Here is an 18,502-nt window from a genome sequence, read left to right on the forward strand (position 1 = left end):
ACAGACCTTTGTTGGCAAAGTAACGTCTCTGCTTTTTAATATGCTGTCTGCTAAGCTGCTAAGTCACTTCAGTCGTGTCTGACTCTGTGCGACCCCATAGACGGCAGCCCACCAGGCTCCCCCGTCCCTGGGATTCTCCAGGCAAGAACACTGAAGTGGGTTGCCATTTCCTTCTCCAATGCATGAAAGTGAAAAGTGAAAGTGAAGTTGCTCAGTCGTATTTGACTTGTAGCGACCCCATGGACTGCAGCCTACCAGGCTCCTCCGTCCATGGGATTTTCCAGGCAAGAGTACTGGAGTGGGGTGCCATTGCCTTCTCTATGCTGTCTAGGTTGGTCATAACTTTCCTTCCAAGGAGCAACCGTCTTTTAATTTCATGGCTGTAGCCACTATCTGCAGTGATTTTTAGCCATTGTTTCCACTGTTTCCCCCTGTTTCCTAGGGCCCTCTTCTCCTCTTTCTATCCAAAAAAGGGAACACTACTCACCTACAGATCTATTAAACCCGAAGAGAATTCCCTTTCCCACTTAGTGACACCTCCCCATCTGCAATCCCTTCTCAAAGCTGGAGCCCAGATGAAGGCAGATGAAACAAGGGGACCTACTGAAAGTGAGGGCCTTCCTCTCAAAACGGGCTAATCTATATTCCTTAAGAAAGCTGTCTGCTAAAGCCTACTGTCCTCCCCTGCCCCATTATGACCATTGTAAAGGCTAGCTATCTAGAGATCTCTCTTTGTAGGAAACATATGTCCTTCTACCTTTCTGTGGGTCTCATCACAATCTTCGGTATAACAGACACACATTTAGGCATCTTCAATTATAAAACACAGACTCAATATTTTTACAACTGTATGCATCTTTCTAGGAAGAAAGGAAGATCTTAAATTAGCTCCCAGCACCAATATTCTTCAGTAGAATGTCAGCTTTGGCTCCATGGATTATGGCTTTTTTTTTTTTTTAATTTATTGGATTTATAATGTTGTGTCAGTTTCAGGTCCCCTTGTTTCATCTGCCTTCATCTGGGCTCCAGCTTTGAGAAGGGATTGCAGATGGGGAGGTGTCACTAAGCGGGAAAGGGAATTCTCTTTGGGTTTAATAGATCTGTAGGTGAGTAGTGTTCCCTTTTTTGGATAGAAAGAGGAGAAGAGGGCCCTAGTTATATTTTGGTAGGATGTCTTAAGACCTAAAAGTCAGAAGTTCAGGGTAACAGCAAAGTGAATCAGTTATACATATACATATATCCACTCACTTTTTTAGATTCTTTTTCCCATATAGGTCATTACAGAGTATTGAGTAGAGTTCCTTGTGCTCTACAGTAGTTATCTGTTTTATATACAGTAGTGTGTATACATCAGTCTCAATCTCTCAATTTATTTCTCTCTTTATCCCCTGGTAATCATAACTTTTTTTCTTCATCTGTGACTCTACTTCTGTTCTATAACTAGGTTTATGTGTGCCCTCTTTTCTTTTTTAGATTTCACATATAAGTTATACCGTATGATGATTGTCTTTCTGTGTCTAACTTACTTCACTCAGTATGACAACCTCTAGGTCCATCCATATTGTTGCAAATGGTATTATTTTGACTATGGCAATTTGAACAGGACTCAGGAGAAGGCAATGGCACCCCACTCCAGTACTCTTGCCTGGAAAATCCCATGGACGGAGGAGCCTGGTGGGCTGCAGTCCATAGGGTCACGAAGAGTCGGACATGACTGAGCGACTTCACTTTCACTTTTCACTTTCATGCACTGGAGAAGGAAATGGCAACCCACTCCAGTGTTCTTGCCTGGAGGATCCCGGGGATGGTGGACCTGGTGGGCTGCTGTCTGTGGGGTCGCACAGAGTCAGACACGACTGAAGTAACTTAGCAGCAGCAGAATAGCAAAGCTCATGGCTTTCACAATGAGAAAAAAAAAAAAAATTACAATTCCTGGAGCCAAAAGATACTGATTTTTAGTCACTCTTGTAATAATCCCTCAAATGTAAATTGGCTCATGGTCTTAGGGTTATATGTGGACTCATAAGGAGCTTACAAAACTCCTATGTACTCATTGTTCACTTTCTCTCTCTCTGTTCCTAAGCTTTTCCTGGAGAGCCATTCTCCCCTTCCCCAACCTCAAGGCATCCCAGTTTGTGTAATAAACCTTTCTTGGGTCATACCAAGGACAACTGTCATAAGCTTCAGGAAGCAGCTGCCCTGCCTCATGGTGGAATTACTAGATGAACCATCACAAAAGGTGTGAGGTGTTGATCTCACTGACGTTGTGATCTGATTTTCCCCAATGACTAATGAAGTTAAACATTTTTTTCATATGCTTTATTGGCCATTTATATCATCAGTATATCTTCTTTGGTGAAATGTCTATTCAAATCTTCTGTCCATTTTTAAATTGTCTTCTTGTAAGAAGACAAATTTTATTTTAAAAAACTTATTTATTTGGCTGTGTTGGGTCTTGGTTGTGGCATGCAGGATCTTTTGTTGCGGTGCACCTACTACCTAGTTGTGGCAAGGGTTCCAGAGTGCATGGGCGCAGCAGCTGTGGCACACACTCTTCATTGCCCCAAGGCATGTGGGATCTTAGCTCCCCAACCAGGAACTGAACCCTTGTCCCCAGCATTGCAAGGTGGATTTTTAACCACTGGACCACCCGGGAAGTCCCAAGAGTTCTTGAAATGTTCCGCATACAGATCTTTTATTGGGTATATGATTTATAAATATTTACTCCCAATCTGTGGCTTATCTTTTTCATATTCTTAGCAGTGCACGAACAAAAGCTTTTAATTTTGATAGAATATAATTTACCCATTTTTCCCCCTATTGATTACACTTCTGATGTTGTATCTGAGAATTCTATCTGATCCAAGACCCCCAAATTTTCTGCGTTTTCTTCTGGAAACCTTATGGTTTTAACACTTACATCTATAATCCATGTTGAGTTAATTTTGTGTATATGTTGTGCTGTGAATAAGAGTCTAAACTCATTTTTTTGCATATAGAAACCCAAAGGCATGTAGTGACTACCTTCACTCTACCATCTATAAGCCCTGCCTCGAAACTTGTTAATTAATTTCAATAAGTTTCATTTTAAAGAATTTGGTACACTGAGTAAAATTCATAGAGCTGTAAATTACATTTATAAAAACACTAACAGTCCCACATTTGAAACTATCCCCAAACACCACCCCTGCACTGATTTTTACTGGTTTTATAGTGAAGATGATATAAAACAATCTTTTAAATATGATACATGTCTTATCTCACTTTTGAGGAAAATAAAGGAAATCCTATACTGTTCAAAATTTTGTAAAATCTAGATATTTTCAGATTGTTAGAGCTTTCACTAAGAAACCAGGCTACAGTTTATATACATGAGTAGTTAGTACACTATATAATTGATTTTTATGTGGAGACCTCCTAGCTTAGAATATGCATCTTGATTAAAAGGATCTTCCAGCAGAAGCCCACCATAAATATGAGTAACACTAAATCTTTGCTTTGGCCATACACTTTTAAAATCATTATATATGTAAAGTTAAATTTCTATAAAAAGTTTCCAATGCTCTGTGAATTTACAAAGAGTTCTCAAAAGAACCTACAGAAGCAAGGGTTCTGTGATGAACTGCAGAGATAAATGATCACTAATCTCTAAATTCTTTACTAGAAAAGATTCTCCTAAGGACAAATATCATAAGACTTCCTGTCTACTTATTCAAATTATTTCTTAATGTATGTTCTCCCTTTAAGAAATGATTACAGATATGAGTTTTCATCCTTCCAGTTTTAATCCATCCTCCTCCAATTACAAGATTTTATTTGATATACTCACACACAAGCACACAGTTACAAATCGGGTTTTGTTATCATTACTGTTTTACCATGTGAAACTCCCTATGTGTCTCTCTTGCAATGCAACAAAGTATACCTTCAAAAACCTAGTTACTACTATTGACACAAGACAAAAGGACTCAAAACCTAACACACTGGGGGTCTAGATAACTGCGGTGACAGAATCAGACAAGGCACAGACCTTACTGAATAATATTCCCCAGGCAAGGAAAACATGAGTACTTTGGTATCTACAAAATAAACAGGGAGTGTTGGATAAATCCCAAATCAAAACCACAAAAATCTGCCCACAAACTTCATGTACAAACAGTAAAGCTATGTTCACAAATATAAACATGTAAAATACAGGTGTTCTTCTGAAATATCAAAGCAGCAAATATGTTATAAAATATATACTATAGGTACTTGCCTGGTGGTACAGTGGTTAAGACTCTGAACTTCCAATGCAGGGGTCATGGGTTCAATCCCTGGTCAGGTAACTAAGATCTCTCATGCCACATGGTGCAGCAAAAAAAAAAATTATATATATATATATATATATGCATAGCAGCTCAGTTGTGTCTGAATCTTTGTGACCCCATAGACTGTAGCCCACCAGGCTCCTCTGTCCATGGAATTCTCCAGGCAAGAATACTGGATTGGGTTGCCATGTCCTCCTCCAGGGGATCTTCCCAACCCAGGGATCGACCCAGATCTCCTGCAGTACACGTACATTCTTTACTGTCTGAGTCACCAGGGAAGCACACACACACACACACACACACACATGGCATTAATAGATACAAAGTTTTTGATTGACACACTATACTATATCCCATAGAGTAAAGAAATAATGAGGTATAATCTCAAAAAGAATATATGGAATGTTGACTCTATCCTCCAGACAGCATGTAAGGATGCCACTCACATCCAACTAAGATTCCAGAACCAGTGAGAGATTTGAATCATTTTCAAAATTAATGGTCTTTACAACCTACAACTTTAGTTTTTTGGAATATTGCAGTTTAAAAATTTTATGTTAGAGAATTCTAGTGTTTTTATACCTAGCAACAATAACTAACCAGACAATGGAAAATATTTTTTCAATAATTTCAAAAGCACAGGTTATGCCCCTATAAAATTATCTTTAGAAATAATTATGCCTGTGGATATGATTGTTCCCAAGAAGTTACTGACTGATTATTTACAGCATGTAGTCTTAGTACTTTGTGGAACAAAAGAAAGGTTTTTAAATCTGAAAGTATAGACTAGATTTAACAGCCATGGATAAGCTAACTTCTGAAGTGAGTACAGATAAATATACTAAAGCCATAATCATCTTCTTAATAGCAAAAGAAGCCATGAAATAAGACATCAGGACACAAAAACACTTCCCTCAAGTTTACTCAAACCATCAATAGCTCTTTTAAGAGCCTCTTTTTCAGTCCCCAAATGAGAGGTTCAGAACCTTTGCACCCTGAAACCACAGAGCAGCTTCTGCTAGTGGCTCTAAAAAAAAAGGCTTCTACTGGCAGATGAGGATTTATTTTTATTTCCTTTTCTTCTCTTCACATCCCTTCTGCTGTGTCCCAGTCTCACCTCTCAATATTTCCTCTGTTAGCAACTAATCTTTCAAAATGTTTGTGCTTCTCTATATCCCTTGGAAAAAACCTTCCTCAGACATTCAGGCTTTTTTTCTGTTATTTTATCCTAATGCCTGTTGGTTCAAGGAAAATGTCTAATAAGAGCACAGTGAATTAATATACAAGGCCAGACAGCATTAAGGCAACCTTGATTTACATTGCAATGGAAGCATCTACTTTGACACACGGGTGCCAACAGTATTGTCTGCCAAGCGTCTAATGTCGCTTCTGATGTCATAAAAAGAAATACCCTGGCTCTGTGTGAAGAGAGGCCCTGTCGAGGAGGCAGTGGAGTGATAGGAAGCAGAAAATTAAATTCCACCTCCAGCCACCTCCAAAGTGAGAGTTGAGCCAATCAGACACTATTTCTTCCTGAACTCTGGATCCCCTGTCCACATACCCTACCAAGCAAAGGAAAGAGCAAAACATTCCTTCATGTCTTACAGGCTCATCCTGGCTTTGCTGTCCACATGTTGATGTGTCCACAGAAGCCTGACAGGGTCTACAGCCCGTGTTCTGAAGCCCTGGGTCACCTTCCCTGGACAACTGTGCCCTACAGCTTACACCAGACAAGAGAGGCCAAAGATGTGACAGAGGCACCAGAGAGTGAAGGGACTGAAAAAATGTCAATCTGGGAAGCACCATAAATCCATGTTCAAACAGGGAACACCAGAAGTGCAGAGATGGAGGAGAACCCACTGTATACCTTTAAAAGAAGAGCTGCAATTAGCACGTAGGATCGGGAAGTAGGGAAAGAGGCAAAAGTAGGGAAAGAGGCAAGATTTAAAGTCTCATTTCAAATGAATCCAGCAACAGACTCAAGGCAACTTTAAAACATGCTGAGAGGATGAGACAAACTGAGAGAATGACACTGACATATATATGCTGTGGTGGTTTAGCCACTCAGTCGAGTCCAACTCTTTGTGACCCCATGGATTGTAGCCCGCCAGGCTTCTCTACCCATGAGATTCCCCAGGAAAGAATACTGGAGTGGGCTGCCATTTCCTTCTCCAGGGGATCTTCCCAATCCAGGGATCGAACCCAGGTCTCCTGCATTGCAGGCAGATTCTTTACCGACTGAGCCACCAGGGAAGCCCGTGTGTAAAATAGATAGCTAGTGTGAACCTGCTCTATAGCACAGGGAGCTGAGCTCAGGCCTCTGTGATGACCTAGAGGAGTGGAAGGCAGGTTTAAGAGGAAGGCTATGTGTGTATATATACATATAGCTGATTCACATTGTTAAATAGCAAAAAGCAATTACACTCCAATAAAAAATGGAAATAAAATACTGAATTTTCCAAATCAGGACCCAGAGTATCACTACTTATAAAAGGAAAGAAACCAAAGTGAATTCTATTATTTTTTAAAGTAAAATTTAATAGCCTTAGAGGAAAGGGATAGGAGAGTGAAAAATCAGCTGTTCCAGAGTCATGCTTAGCTAAAACAGTCATGTTTAGCTAAAGCTCTAATTCACACTCAACTTGAGTTCTCCGAAGCTCACAGTTATGATCCCAGTGTGAACACAGACAACAGAAAAATGTCCAATGAAACATTATTACAACTTTCAGTGTAAGACAGTAGAGAGTAAACAGTACCCGGCTCTCCCTCTTCCAGACTATTTACATTCTCATCGAAGTACACAAGCCTACACACAATGACAATCACACATTCTGATGGCAACAGATAGCTGCTTCAGAAATGTATCAGGTTTGGGGAGGAAATGTTATTAGCAATACAGCATCATGTGGAGAAATTATCAGCAGCTGATGTAAATCTTCACCCCTGAAACAGAGCAGGTCCAGGGAAAAAAATTAAAAAGTGGCTTTGATCTTCCTCCCACCATCTCTCTTTATTCACCTATGGCATGGAGAATCTGCCCCAACCAGAAAGTCAGGTGGCTGCTCCCACACAGGAAGGAGCAGCCACCTGAGGCTGCTCCCTGAGGCAGCAGAAGCTGGCCTGGATACTGGTGTACCGGTGCTAATGCGCTATTGTCTTTCTACAGGCTCTGAGATTATGCCGCCATCATATACTATCTATATCATTCCATACCATAGCATATCATTCCATACCACACCGTATCATGCTATACCTTATCATTACCACAACATATCATATCATTACTGCGCTTCCCAGGGAGCTCAGGGGTAAAGAACTTGCCTGCCAGTGCAAGAGCCCTAGGAGACATGGTTCAATCTCTGGGTCAAGAGCCCCTGTTGGAGGAAACAGCAACCCACTCCAGTATTCTTGCCTGTGAAATCCTATGGACAGAGGAGCCTGAGCAGGCTACAGTCTAAAGGGTCGCAAAGAGTCGGACAGGACTGAGGGACTGAGCACATGCATATGCATCATCTCATTACTATATCATAACGTATCATACTTATCACATCATTCTATCCCATACCATGTCATACTATACCTTATCATTACTATATCATAACCTTTCCATACCATATTGTATCATATCATATCACATCATATTATAAAGCAGCACTGAAGGAATGGAAGGGAATAGAAAAGGAATCAGCCATCTGACATACCCTGGGGTGTAAAGGGGGGTTCAGATATGAGGAGACTCCCAGGAGCCTGGCCTTCTCTGGATTTCAAGGGACCTATGTCACACATCACACACCATTCCACACACCACACAAGTCCAGGTTGATTAGGATCACGCATTTTCTGACAGTGTTTTGAGGTCAAGACAGGGGAGCAAGAGACAGCTTTAAGGTCCAGTATTTTAAAAAAACAAATTAGTAAAATTTATGTTACCTGTATTTTGCCAGATTTGTTTTTCAAGTTTTTTTTAAAAAAATCAGACATTTGTTTAAGGGCTAAATGGCTCAGCTGCTCGTCTAGTGGACGCTCTAAGGAGGATCTTTCAGCCATTGGTGGGACCCAGCTGAGCACAAGGCCAGAGAAAGGACTCCTCATTTGGAGATACAGAAATTAAAATCAAGCTCCCCAGGAGGGATAAACTAGGACTATAGCATTAAGAGATACACATCCTTTATATAAAATAGATGAACAACAAGGATACTGTGTATAACACGGTGCACTATATTCAATATCTTGTAACAACTTAGAAAACAACCTGAAGATTCTGAATCACTTTGCTATACACCTGAAACTAACATAATATTATAAATTGACTATAGTTCAGTTTTTTAAAAAAAGAAAAACAGGAATTAGAATAATATCTAACTCATCAGTTCTACTGCATGCAATAAATAAATTAACATGTAAAAAAGCCTCCCAAGTTATAAACCATACTGAAAGATTCTCTAATTTAGGGGTTGCAAAGAACATGACTCTTAAGATGGAGAGAAAAAAAATCATACTTTGGGAAAACATTCACTATAATAAACACAAGAAATCTTTATAAAGTATTTGCTCCATGTTCTCAATAAATTACAAGAAAAAAAAGAAGAAATGGAAGGTGGGGTTTAAAAGGTGACGTAGATGCTTTCTAAAATATAAACTGAAGTAATAAGGAACAGGCTTAAAGAAGGAAAAAAAAAACTATAAAGACTAAAAATGTAACAGATACTCTGTTTTAGAAAGAGCAAGACGGAACTGACACGAAGAGAAAAATAATTAAGGAATGTAGAGGACAAATTTGAGAAGCCATCCCAGAGAGCAGAGGGAAAGGACAAAGAGAAAAGCAAATTCAGAAAGAGAAATGAAGCTGTTTACGTGGAACATGGGTTGTGGGTAAGAGGTATGGGGAAGGGAGACAGAACGTGAAGACTCTCTTCACAAAATATAAGCAGAATACGTTTGTTGTTGCTGTTGCTCAGTCATGTCCGACTCTTTGCTGCCCCATGGACTGCAGCCCACCACGCTCCACTGCCCATGGAATTTTCCAGGCAAGAATACTGGAGCAGGTTACCATTTTCTTCTCCATGGGATATTCCTGACCCAGGGATTGAACCCACGTCTCTTGTGTCTCCTGCATTGGCAGGCGGATTCTTTACCACTAGCAATACCTGCAAAGCCCAAGCAGAGTATGCAGAATGCATCAAATAATCAAAGGTATAATATAAACTTTTTAATTTAAAAATACCCTGGCCAGTGAATTAAAAATAATTATAGACAGAATTAATCAAAAGAGACCACTGTAGAGGCATAGCACTGTGAATTTTTAAATTTTTTCAGTTTAAGAAAAAATCCTGTCAAGATTCAGGAAAACATGTAATCAAACAGGTTACTTTTGAAGAAATAAAAGAAAGATTACCTTGCTTTCTCTCTCAGAGCCCTAACAGCCAGAAAATAGAAGAACGTCTTACAAAAGTTTTAAGGTGAAAATTTTTTTAAAGTGGAGTTGTGATGCAATAATTTAGTACTCGTGGATGAAAAATAAGAGGTATATTCTTAAATATCTGAAATTTCAGAAACACTATTATCCACATTCCAAAGTTAAAAATATTAGAAGGAAAAAAAAGACATGTCAACTGGGCAAGAAAGGAAGGGAAACAAAGAACTAATCAAATGATTAGGGACTCATTTACAGTGACAAATGTCAACACTGAAAAAAGAATCTAAACAGAATTTTTAGATTTGTAAGCAGTCATTTAATTCAAATTTTAAAAAGAGTAATTTTCAAAGGAGAAAGTATATAATAGAATAGTAGTAACTTAATAAAAAGCCTACCCCTTCTACCACATGCTAAAAGAAGTTCTAGGGACTTCCTTGGTGGTCCAGAGGTTAAGACTTCACCTTCCAGTGCAGAAGGTGTGGGTTCAATCCCTGGTCAGGTAGCTAAGATCTCACATGCCTTGTAATAAAACGAAACAAAACAAAACAGAAGCAATCAGTAATAAATTCAATAAAGACTTTAAAAATGGTCCACAACAAAAGAAAAAGATCTTTCAAAAAAAAAGGTTCTAGAAGAAGGAAAAGATTTAAATATTTTAAAATGAGAGATGTTCACTTATCTTAGGGTAACTAAACATATTAATAAATTATCAATAAATTTATCAATTCAAAAGAATTCACAATAAAAAGTAGACATAAGTGATATGAATACACAAAGGTTGAAAACTTCTACAGATTAAATAGACACAGACATAATTAAATGTTAAGGAAATAAAGTCAATTTAAATGCATGATAAATGCAAGTTTGATACATTTGACATTTATAAACCTCTTGTAAATCAACAAGTAACTTGATAATATCTATAACATCTTGACAGTAAAATAGACAAGGATATAAAAAGCCAATTTAAAAAGGGAAGATGGAGAGGTTATGGAGAAAAGAGAACCCTCCTACACTGTTGGTGGGAATGTAAGTTGGTGCAGCCACTATGAAAAATATTTAATAGTATAAACGTTCTTCACAAAACTAAAAACAGAGTTACCTTATGATCCAGCAATCCCACTCTTGGGCATATACCCAGACAAAACTTTAAATCAAAAAGATACATGCATCCCTATGTAAGTCAAAACATGGAAACAACCTAATTGTTTATCAACACATAAATGGATAAAGAAGATGCAGTACATATATACAATGAAATACTACTTAACCATAAAAAAGAACAAAATAATGTCAGTTGCAGCAACACAGATACAACTAGACATTATCATACCAAGTGAAGTAAGAAAGAGAAAGACCAATACCATATGATATCACTTATACGTGAAATCTAAAACATGCCACAAATGAATCTATCTATAAACAGAAACAGACTCACAGACATAGAGATCAGAATTGTGGCTGTCAAGTGGGAGGGGAGGAAGGAGAAGGATGGACTGGGAATCTGGAGTTGGTAATGCAAACTACTACATTTAGAATGGATAAGCAAGGTCCTACTGTGGAGCACAAGGAACTATATCCAGTTTTCTGGGATAAAACATAATGGAAAAGAATATTTTAAAAAGAAAGTATATATGTGTAAAACTGAGTCACTTTGCTATACAGCAGAGATTGGCACAACACTGTAACTCAGTTATACTTCAATAAAAATTTAATAATGAAAAATAAGAGGAAGTAAATGGTCAACAAGTACCTTAAAAATTAAACACAATGGTAAACAAATAAGTATATATTAAGACATCAGTGAAATACTATCTCTTGAGTATGAATTTAGAAAAAGTGAAAAGAAATGCTAATACACCGAATTGGCAAGAATTTGAGACAATGTTCATTCTCGTATACTGCTTACATGAGAATAAACTGGAACAACTATTGTTATTGGACAGATAGCAACACAACATTTTCACATGTTCTTTGGTCAAGTCTCTTCACTTTTGAACTGTGGTGTTGGAGAAGACTCTTGCAAGTCCCTTGGACTACAAGATCCAACCAGTCCATCCTAAAGGAAACCAGTCCTGGGTGTTCATTGGAAGGACTGATGCTGAGGCTAAAACTCCAATACTTTGGCCACCTCATGCGAAGAGTTGACTCATTGGAAAAGACCCTGATGCTGGGAGGGCCTGGGGGCAGGAGGAGAAGGAGACGACAGAGGATGAGATGGCTGGATGGCATCACTGACTCGATGGACATGAGTTTGGGTAAACTCCGGGAGTTGGTGATGAACAGGGAGGCCTGGCATGCTGCGATTCATGGGGTCGCAAAGAGTCAGACACCACTGAGTGACTGAACTGAACTTCACTTCACTTTTAGGAATTCATCTGAATAATCAATGTAGCATGTAAGACTATAAATTTAGAGGCTATAAACTGATGTGTACTCTAATTTCATATTAAAATATACATCAAAATCAAAAATAATAAATAACTAAAATATACAAAAGGGAAGAATAAATATAGTACATGCATATTTTCAAACACCACGCTCTAAAAATTACATTGCCAATAAATACTAATGACATGAAGAAAAGTTTAGATGTTGTTTAAAAAGTTACTAATCCATACCAAAATATGCACAACAAAATTACTAGTTATGTGCATACAAAGTTATTGAAAATATGAACCTAGCATCTTTATTACACTGAAATGACAAGCAGTTTTTCTTTCTGGTGTACATATCTAAAACCATACAATAAAATCTCTGCAGTAATGCTCCTACAACAATAAGAATTGGGATATAACACAACTGACCTTTGATGTCTGTCCTTTACTGAACCCCAGTTCTCAAACAGGGACAAGTCAAGTTCTACTGCAGGGAGAAAGAGTCACAGGGAGTAGAAAGAAAGACCTCTCTAGGAAAGTAGAGAAGTGGAAGTGGGGTCCCCACATTACTGGAGGATTCACAGACTAATCCTCCCAGATAGGCCAGTAATAGTGGCTTCTATCCAGAAAGTCTTAGCCAGTCACAGGATCCTGAATCATCAGCATGGATATTAAAGCCAAAAATATGGACACTGCCACTAAAAGATGCCAAACCATAACTGGGACCTAGATAGTTCCCATGAAGGAACCCTGGAATTTCAAGCCAGACAGTTTTATACACTTGTTCTGGCCATGTCATCAATGTCACAATAATCCAATCTCTCATTTCTAATGATTGAATATTTAGGAGCTCACTTATAACATTATGGCAGGGTTTTATTTGGTTTCTTTAATAATCAAAAATGAAACTAGTATTATTTAAGAAGACATATAGAATTAATATTTAAGAAAAAAATTCCAATCACTTGGAAATGTAAAAGTACTCTCCCAAAAGACAGGTTAACAGGTTTTTTGCACCAAACAACTAATTGTGAATGCAAAGGAAAAGTTCTTGAAGGAAGTTAAAATTGCTCCTCTGGGCGGTGAGGTACGGTGGTGGGCGGGGGAGAGTACTCTCCTAAATAACTATGGAGGCAAAATTTAAATGTTCTAATGTAACTAGAAACAACTTAGAATATAGTTTTAAAACCCTGAACAGTAAGGATCCAAACTTAAAGAACAGATGCAAAGCTGCATTCAAAGGATAATTCATAGTAGCAAATATGTTTGTTACAATGAAAAAAAGGAAAGATCCATAAATGAAACATTCATTTCAAAATAGTAAATTTGAAAAAAAAGGAATGATATTTTAAAAGATAAAAATAACACAAAGAAAGCAAAACTCCACAAAGGAAACAACATGGAAATAGATCAGAATTGAGAAATAAATCCAAGAGCTGGTTGTCTAAAAAAACAAACCAATGACACATGCTGACAAAGTTTATTAGAAAGAGAAAGTATCCATTGTGATAGGGTCATATTTTGAAAATTATTAGTATATTTTTCTCCTTTGTCTTTCTGACTTTGACATGACTTTTCCCTAGCTATTTTGAAACACTCTTTGGGGGACTACAAAGAGATATAGACTTTTTTCTGAAAGGATACAAAGAGAAAGAATAAGGTAATATTCAGCTTTGCACAAAATAGGATTTGCTATAGTCCCAAGAAAAGATTTCCTACATTCCCCCCATTATGTCTTTTTATATATTAACCACCTCACCTGGAAGACTCAGCTCCTGGAGCTTTCCCAATTTTTTTTTTTTTTTTACTGCCAGTCCCCACAATTCACCCTTGAGCTTAGGTTTGAGACAGACCTGGAGGTATGCCTCAGAAAAAGAGAAAGACAATACAATGTAGGGGAAGACAGCACTTTCCAGCCTACAACAAAGATGGAAAGAGGAGAAAGAAAGGAAAAAGAGAGCCTTGGCTTGGAGAGAGAACAGGGAGAGTAACAAGAAGGGTAGATAGAGCTTTGTTTCCTCCCCTAATTAGGATTCTGGAATAGATCACTTTGGCACTCTTCCATCCTGAAATTAAAGTAGGGTTGCATCCACTTTGTGGGGCAAGAAGAGGTAGATCCTGATACTTAGTTTTTCCTGAGCCAACTTTGGTCCTTGTATTTTTAGGTGGTGGTAGTTTAGTTGCTAGGTTGTGTCCGACTCTTGCAACCCCATAGACTGTAGCTTGCCAGGCTCCTCTGTCCATGGGATTCTCCAGGCAAGAATACTGGAGTGGGTTGCCATTTCCTTCTCCAGATGGGCCCCCAAATAGTGGGGAGACTGGCTGGAGCTAGCCAGCCAGAGCTGGGTGAGGCAGCATCGTAGCAAACGTTGCACAGTTAGAGAATCTTCACTGGATCCCTGAAATGTAGCATTCATAGGAGCTCAGGTGAAGCCAAGACAGTGGAGAGTACCAGCAGGTGAAATGCCTGAAAAGAATGAACCACGAACTGCAGCTTTCATCACAGGCTATCATCAGAGCACTCAGCCAGCAGATGGGAAATGGACAACATCCCCTTGGAGAACTCCTTCAGGCTGTGTTGGAGGTCACCAGCTCCAGCAGCACATGATTTAATCCTTGTAGAGGTAGGTGGCAAGCACCCATGGCAAATGCCAATTTGTGGTCAACATGAGGAAGCTGAGGTGCAGGGAGACAGAATAAACGGCCCAAAGTCAGAGTTGACAAACAGGCCATGTGGATCCAGAGCCCCACACTTAATCACCCTGCTCTGTAGTCTTTCACAGGTGCTGGGCAAGATAGTGTGTGTGTGCGTGTGTCCAGGTTAAAGCTTAGTCAGGTGTGCCAACTTAAGCAACTCTTTCTGGTGCTTCCAGGAGACTGGCAGGACAGGTCTTCAGTTAGATATTCTCAAGAGCTGATTTTATGAGCCCAATTCTTATATCTTTAAAACACTAATCCTTGATGGTGACAACTGTTTCTCATGACTAGCAGAAGCTTCATGGGACCAGCAGAAACTTTCTAAAAAATAAACGTGCTTGATTGCATGTACTCCCCCTTTACCAAAATCACATATATACTGTCCTCCCCTGCCCCCCATCTCTTTGAAGCAGTTTCTCAGAGCAATCTGAGGTGCTGTCTCTTGGGCTGCAGTCCTCATATTGCCCCAAATAAAGCTTAAGTTGCAACTCTTGCGCATTTTTTTAAGTCGGCACTCATCTATAAAATAGGGATTATAAGAGTTTTTCTCAGCATTTTTTTAAAGATTAAGTGAGCTAATAAACATAAAATACTGGATTGGCCAAAAAGTTTGTTGATGTTTTCCGGCACAAATTTCTTGACCAAGCAATACTTAAGATAAGTGTCTATAATAAGAGTTCAATAAGTGCTGGCTATCCTGATTGCTTTTAGTATTACTATATTATTACTTGTATATATTATCTACAGTTGGGGTTCATGGGAGAAGAACTGATCAGCTACAGAAAAAAATAAATTACAACTTCTCTACATAACCAAGTATTATGGATTAAAATTTGTATCCCTGCCATATAAATAATGAATCATAAGTGATAAAGATGATATAAAACAGATCAAAAGACAGGTTTTTAAAAATACAACAGAATGGTACCAATTTTAAAATTTTAATAGAATGGACCACATTCCGAAAAAAATATGAATTACCTATATTAGCTCAAGAAGTATGCCAGGCAGAAAAGAAGTACTTCAACAGAAGCTGAAAAATTCATCAAAGAATTACCTCAAAAAAGGACTATGACCAGATGATTTAATTAGTACATTCTTTCTAACTTATCTCAAGGGACAATGCCAGAATGTATAACTCTAACAGGACTTGGAAAATGCTCCCCAGTTCACTGGAAAACTACTACCTATAATACGCAACCCTTCAACAAATAAAACTAAAGGCCGATATTTTTCTTTAAAGCTTTGTTACTCCAGGATTTTTTACTACCTCTGATACGCTGTGAAACTTCAAATAGGAGGGCTGCAGGAAACAGTGCTGTTCTACAATTCAGAGATTTCTTCCTGGCTCCCCAGAGCCGTATGATGGTCATGCAGAACGACGCAGGAACCTTGTAAGTGCTGGTGTCTGTGCTAAGTCACTTAGGTCGCATCCAGCGCTTTGCAACCCTATGGACCGTAGCCCATCTGGCTCCTCTGTCCATGGGATTCTCCAGGCAAGAATACTGGGGTGGGTTGCCATGCCCGCCTCCAGGAGACCTTCCCAACCCAGGGACCAAACCTGCAACTCTTATGTCTCCTGGATTGGCAGGCGGGTTCTTTACCACTAGCGCTGCCTGCAAAGCCCACATAGAAACCTTAAGTCACCTAATCAGAATATTAAGATGGTCTGGGAGGCAAGGATATACAGAAACATACATAGAGGAAAAGGCATTCACAAGAGATACACAGAGGAAAAGAGACGGTATACAAAATTGTCCCCAAATTACTAGCAAGGCTGAGGCTCAAAGCAGGGTAGTCTGCTGGTGAAAATGTAAGCTGATTCAACTCATCCAGGAAGCAACTGGCCAAATGTATTAATACTTAGAACCTAAAATGCACATACTAAATGACCCAGTCATTCAGCTTGTATCAGTCCACCCTGAAGAACTGAAAATGAATATATAGATTTACATACAGGGATGTACTTCATAGAATTATTAATAGCCAACAAAACAGAAACCAATCTAAATGACTAAAAAACAGATTATGGCACATTCATATGATAAATTGTGCAACAATTAAAAGCAATGCTTTGCAAAAAAATAAATGACATGCATATGTATATGATTTTTTAGGGAAAAAAGGCAGAACAAAATACAATATACAATCTTAAGTATATTTCAAAAATGCGTGTACATGAGAAAAACCACTGGAAGAATATAGACCAAAACCTTAATGTGATCTCTGTATGGTGGAACTCTGAGTGAATATTTTTAAATATATTTCTCATATCATCTAGCTATCTGCACTAAGAATGGATTACTTTTATAACAGGCAACAAAAAAAACCACGATGAAATTCAAATAATCATTGCACATGGATATATACTTCTAAGAGTGAAAAGGGGTTAAAAAAAAAAAAAATGTCTCCATTCACTAAGGACAAAAGCATTCCCAACACTGAGCACAGAATTCTATGCTCCCAAACGTGAATCTCACACCCGTGCACTTGAAAGCAGGAAGAGAGAAAGCAAACCAACCAAATCCCTCAACAGACAGGTTGAGCTGCTTCTCCGGGTTCTCGACACACCATTATCGCGAGGGGAACACGGCACCCATTTTTAAAAGTGCAGCTGTTTTCATATCTCCCTTGGTTCGATGAACATCCACATGGAGGGACAGGCTTTACAGGGGAGGTTGAGCGAGTGTGATAGTTACACGCGCGTGTATGCACACGCATCCTTTCTCTCTCTCTCCTCTCTCACACACACAAATCCACACAATCGTGTGGTCCCAACCAGACAACTCCCAAGCGAGTCCTGCGGGTGCAGCCGCGCCCCATCCCGGAGCCGCCGGTACCTGTTCCCCGTGCGCGGGGGCAGGGTCGCCGAGCTCCGGAGCTTCCTCGGAGCAGCGGGGCTGCTGTAGGTGGCCTCCCTGCTTTCTTCCACCAAGAACCTGCACAACCGTGAAGAAAACTAAGTTGAGGAGCAGTTGGCAGCCGGGCTCGGCATCGCGCTCGCAGCCAGGCGGCCAGGGCATCCTAGCGCGCCCTGGCTTGCGGCGCAGCTTCCCAATCCCGGAGTTTGAAGCGGCTCAGGGCGGGAAGGAAGAGAAAGAAGGGAGAGCTCGGGTGACCCGACGGCAGGTCCGGCCCCTCAGCTCCCTCGTCACCCTGGCCGGTTCCCCTCCGCCCTAGTCGGTGTCCAGTCGATGCTAGGGTCGCCCCTGCGACACCTCCCACTCATCCTGCGCTGCCTCCCGGACTCCCCCGTCCCACCCCACCCCCAGGCCGCCGCTGCCCGTCGACTCCTCGCAGCCGGCCAAAGTCTGCGAACCCGAGAGGAGCGGCGGAGCGGCTAGGGTCCCCGGGTGCGCGGCACGCGGGGCGGCCCGAGCGCGGTGGGCGAGTGGGTACCTGGAACGGGCGGGCGCGTCGGTCCAGCACCAGAGCAGGCGAAGCAGCAGCAGCAGCAGCAGGCTGGCGAGCAGGGCGAACAGTGCGCCCCCCGGCCGCATCCTGAACCACCGGCGCGGTCGCCGCCACCGCCGCTGCTGCCCCGGCGAAGCACAGCCCGGGCGGCCCCGACTCGCGGCTCCCGCCGCTGCCGCCGCAGCCGCCGCGGCCGCAGCCACGCACACCTCCAGCGTTCAGGGCGGCGCGGAGGGGCGGCGGGGGCGCGCGCCGCGGGCCCGCACTCTCAGGCGCCACCGGCCCGG

The 18,502-nt window shown here is 40.5% G+C and overlaps 1 protein-coding gene across 1 annotated transcript in view; it reads right to left on the reverse strand.

The window, feature by feature from the left end:
* The window catches only part of ST8SIA6 (ST8 alpha-N-acetyl-neuraminide alpha-2,8-sialyltransferase 6), a 137,499-nt gene extending 119,198 nt beyond the window's left edge, over positions 1-18,301 (reverse strand). The window contains exons 1-2 of the mRNA XM_068987838.1: positions 18,201-18,301; positions 17,642-17,740 (exon numbers count right to left, since the gene is read on the reverse strand). Coding sequence (XP_068843939.1) covers positions 17,642-17,740; positions 18,201-18,301 — 200 coding nt within the window. The remainder of the gene's footprint in view (positions 1-17,641; positions 17,741-18,200) is intronic.
* Positions 18,302-18,502: the final 201 nt, after the last annotated feature.

The sequence above is a fragment of the Capricornis sumatraensis genome, chromosome 15, assembly GCF_032405125.1.
Source record: "Capricornis sumatraensis isolate serow.1 chromosome 15, serow.2, whole genome shotgun sequence".
NCBI classification, from domain to species: Eukaryota; Metazoa; Chordata; class Mammalia; order Artiodactyla; family Bovidae; genus Capricornis; species Capricornis sumatraensis.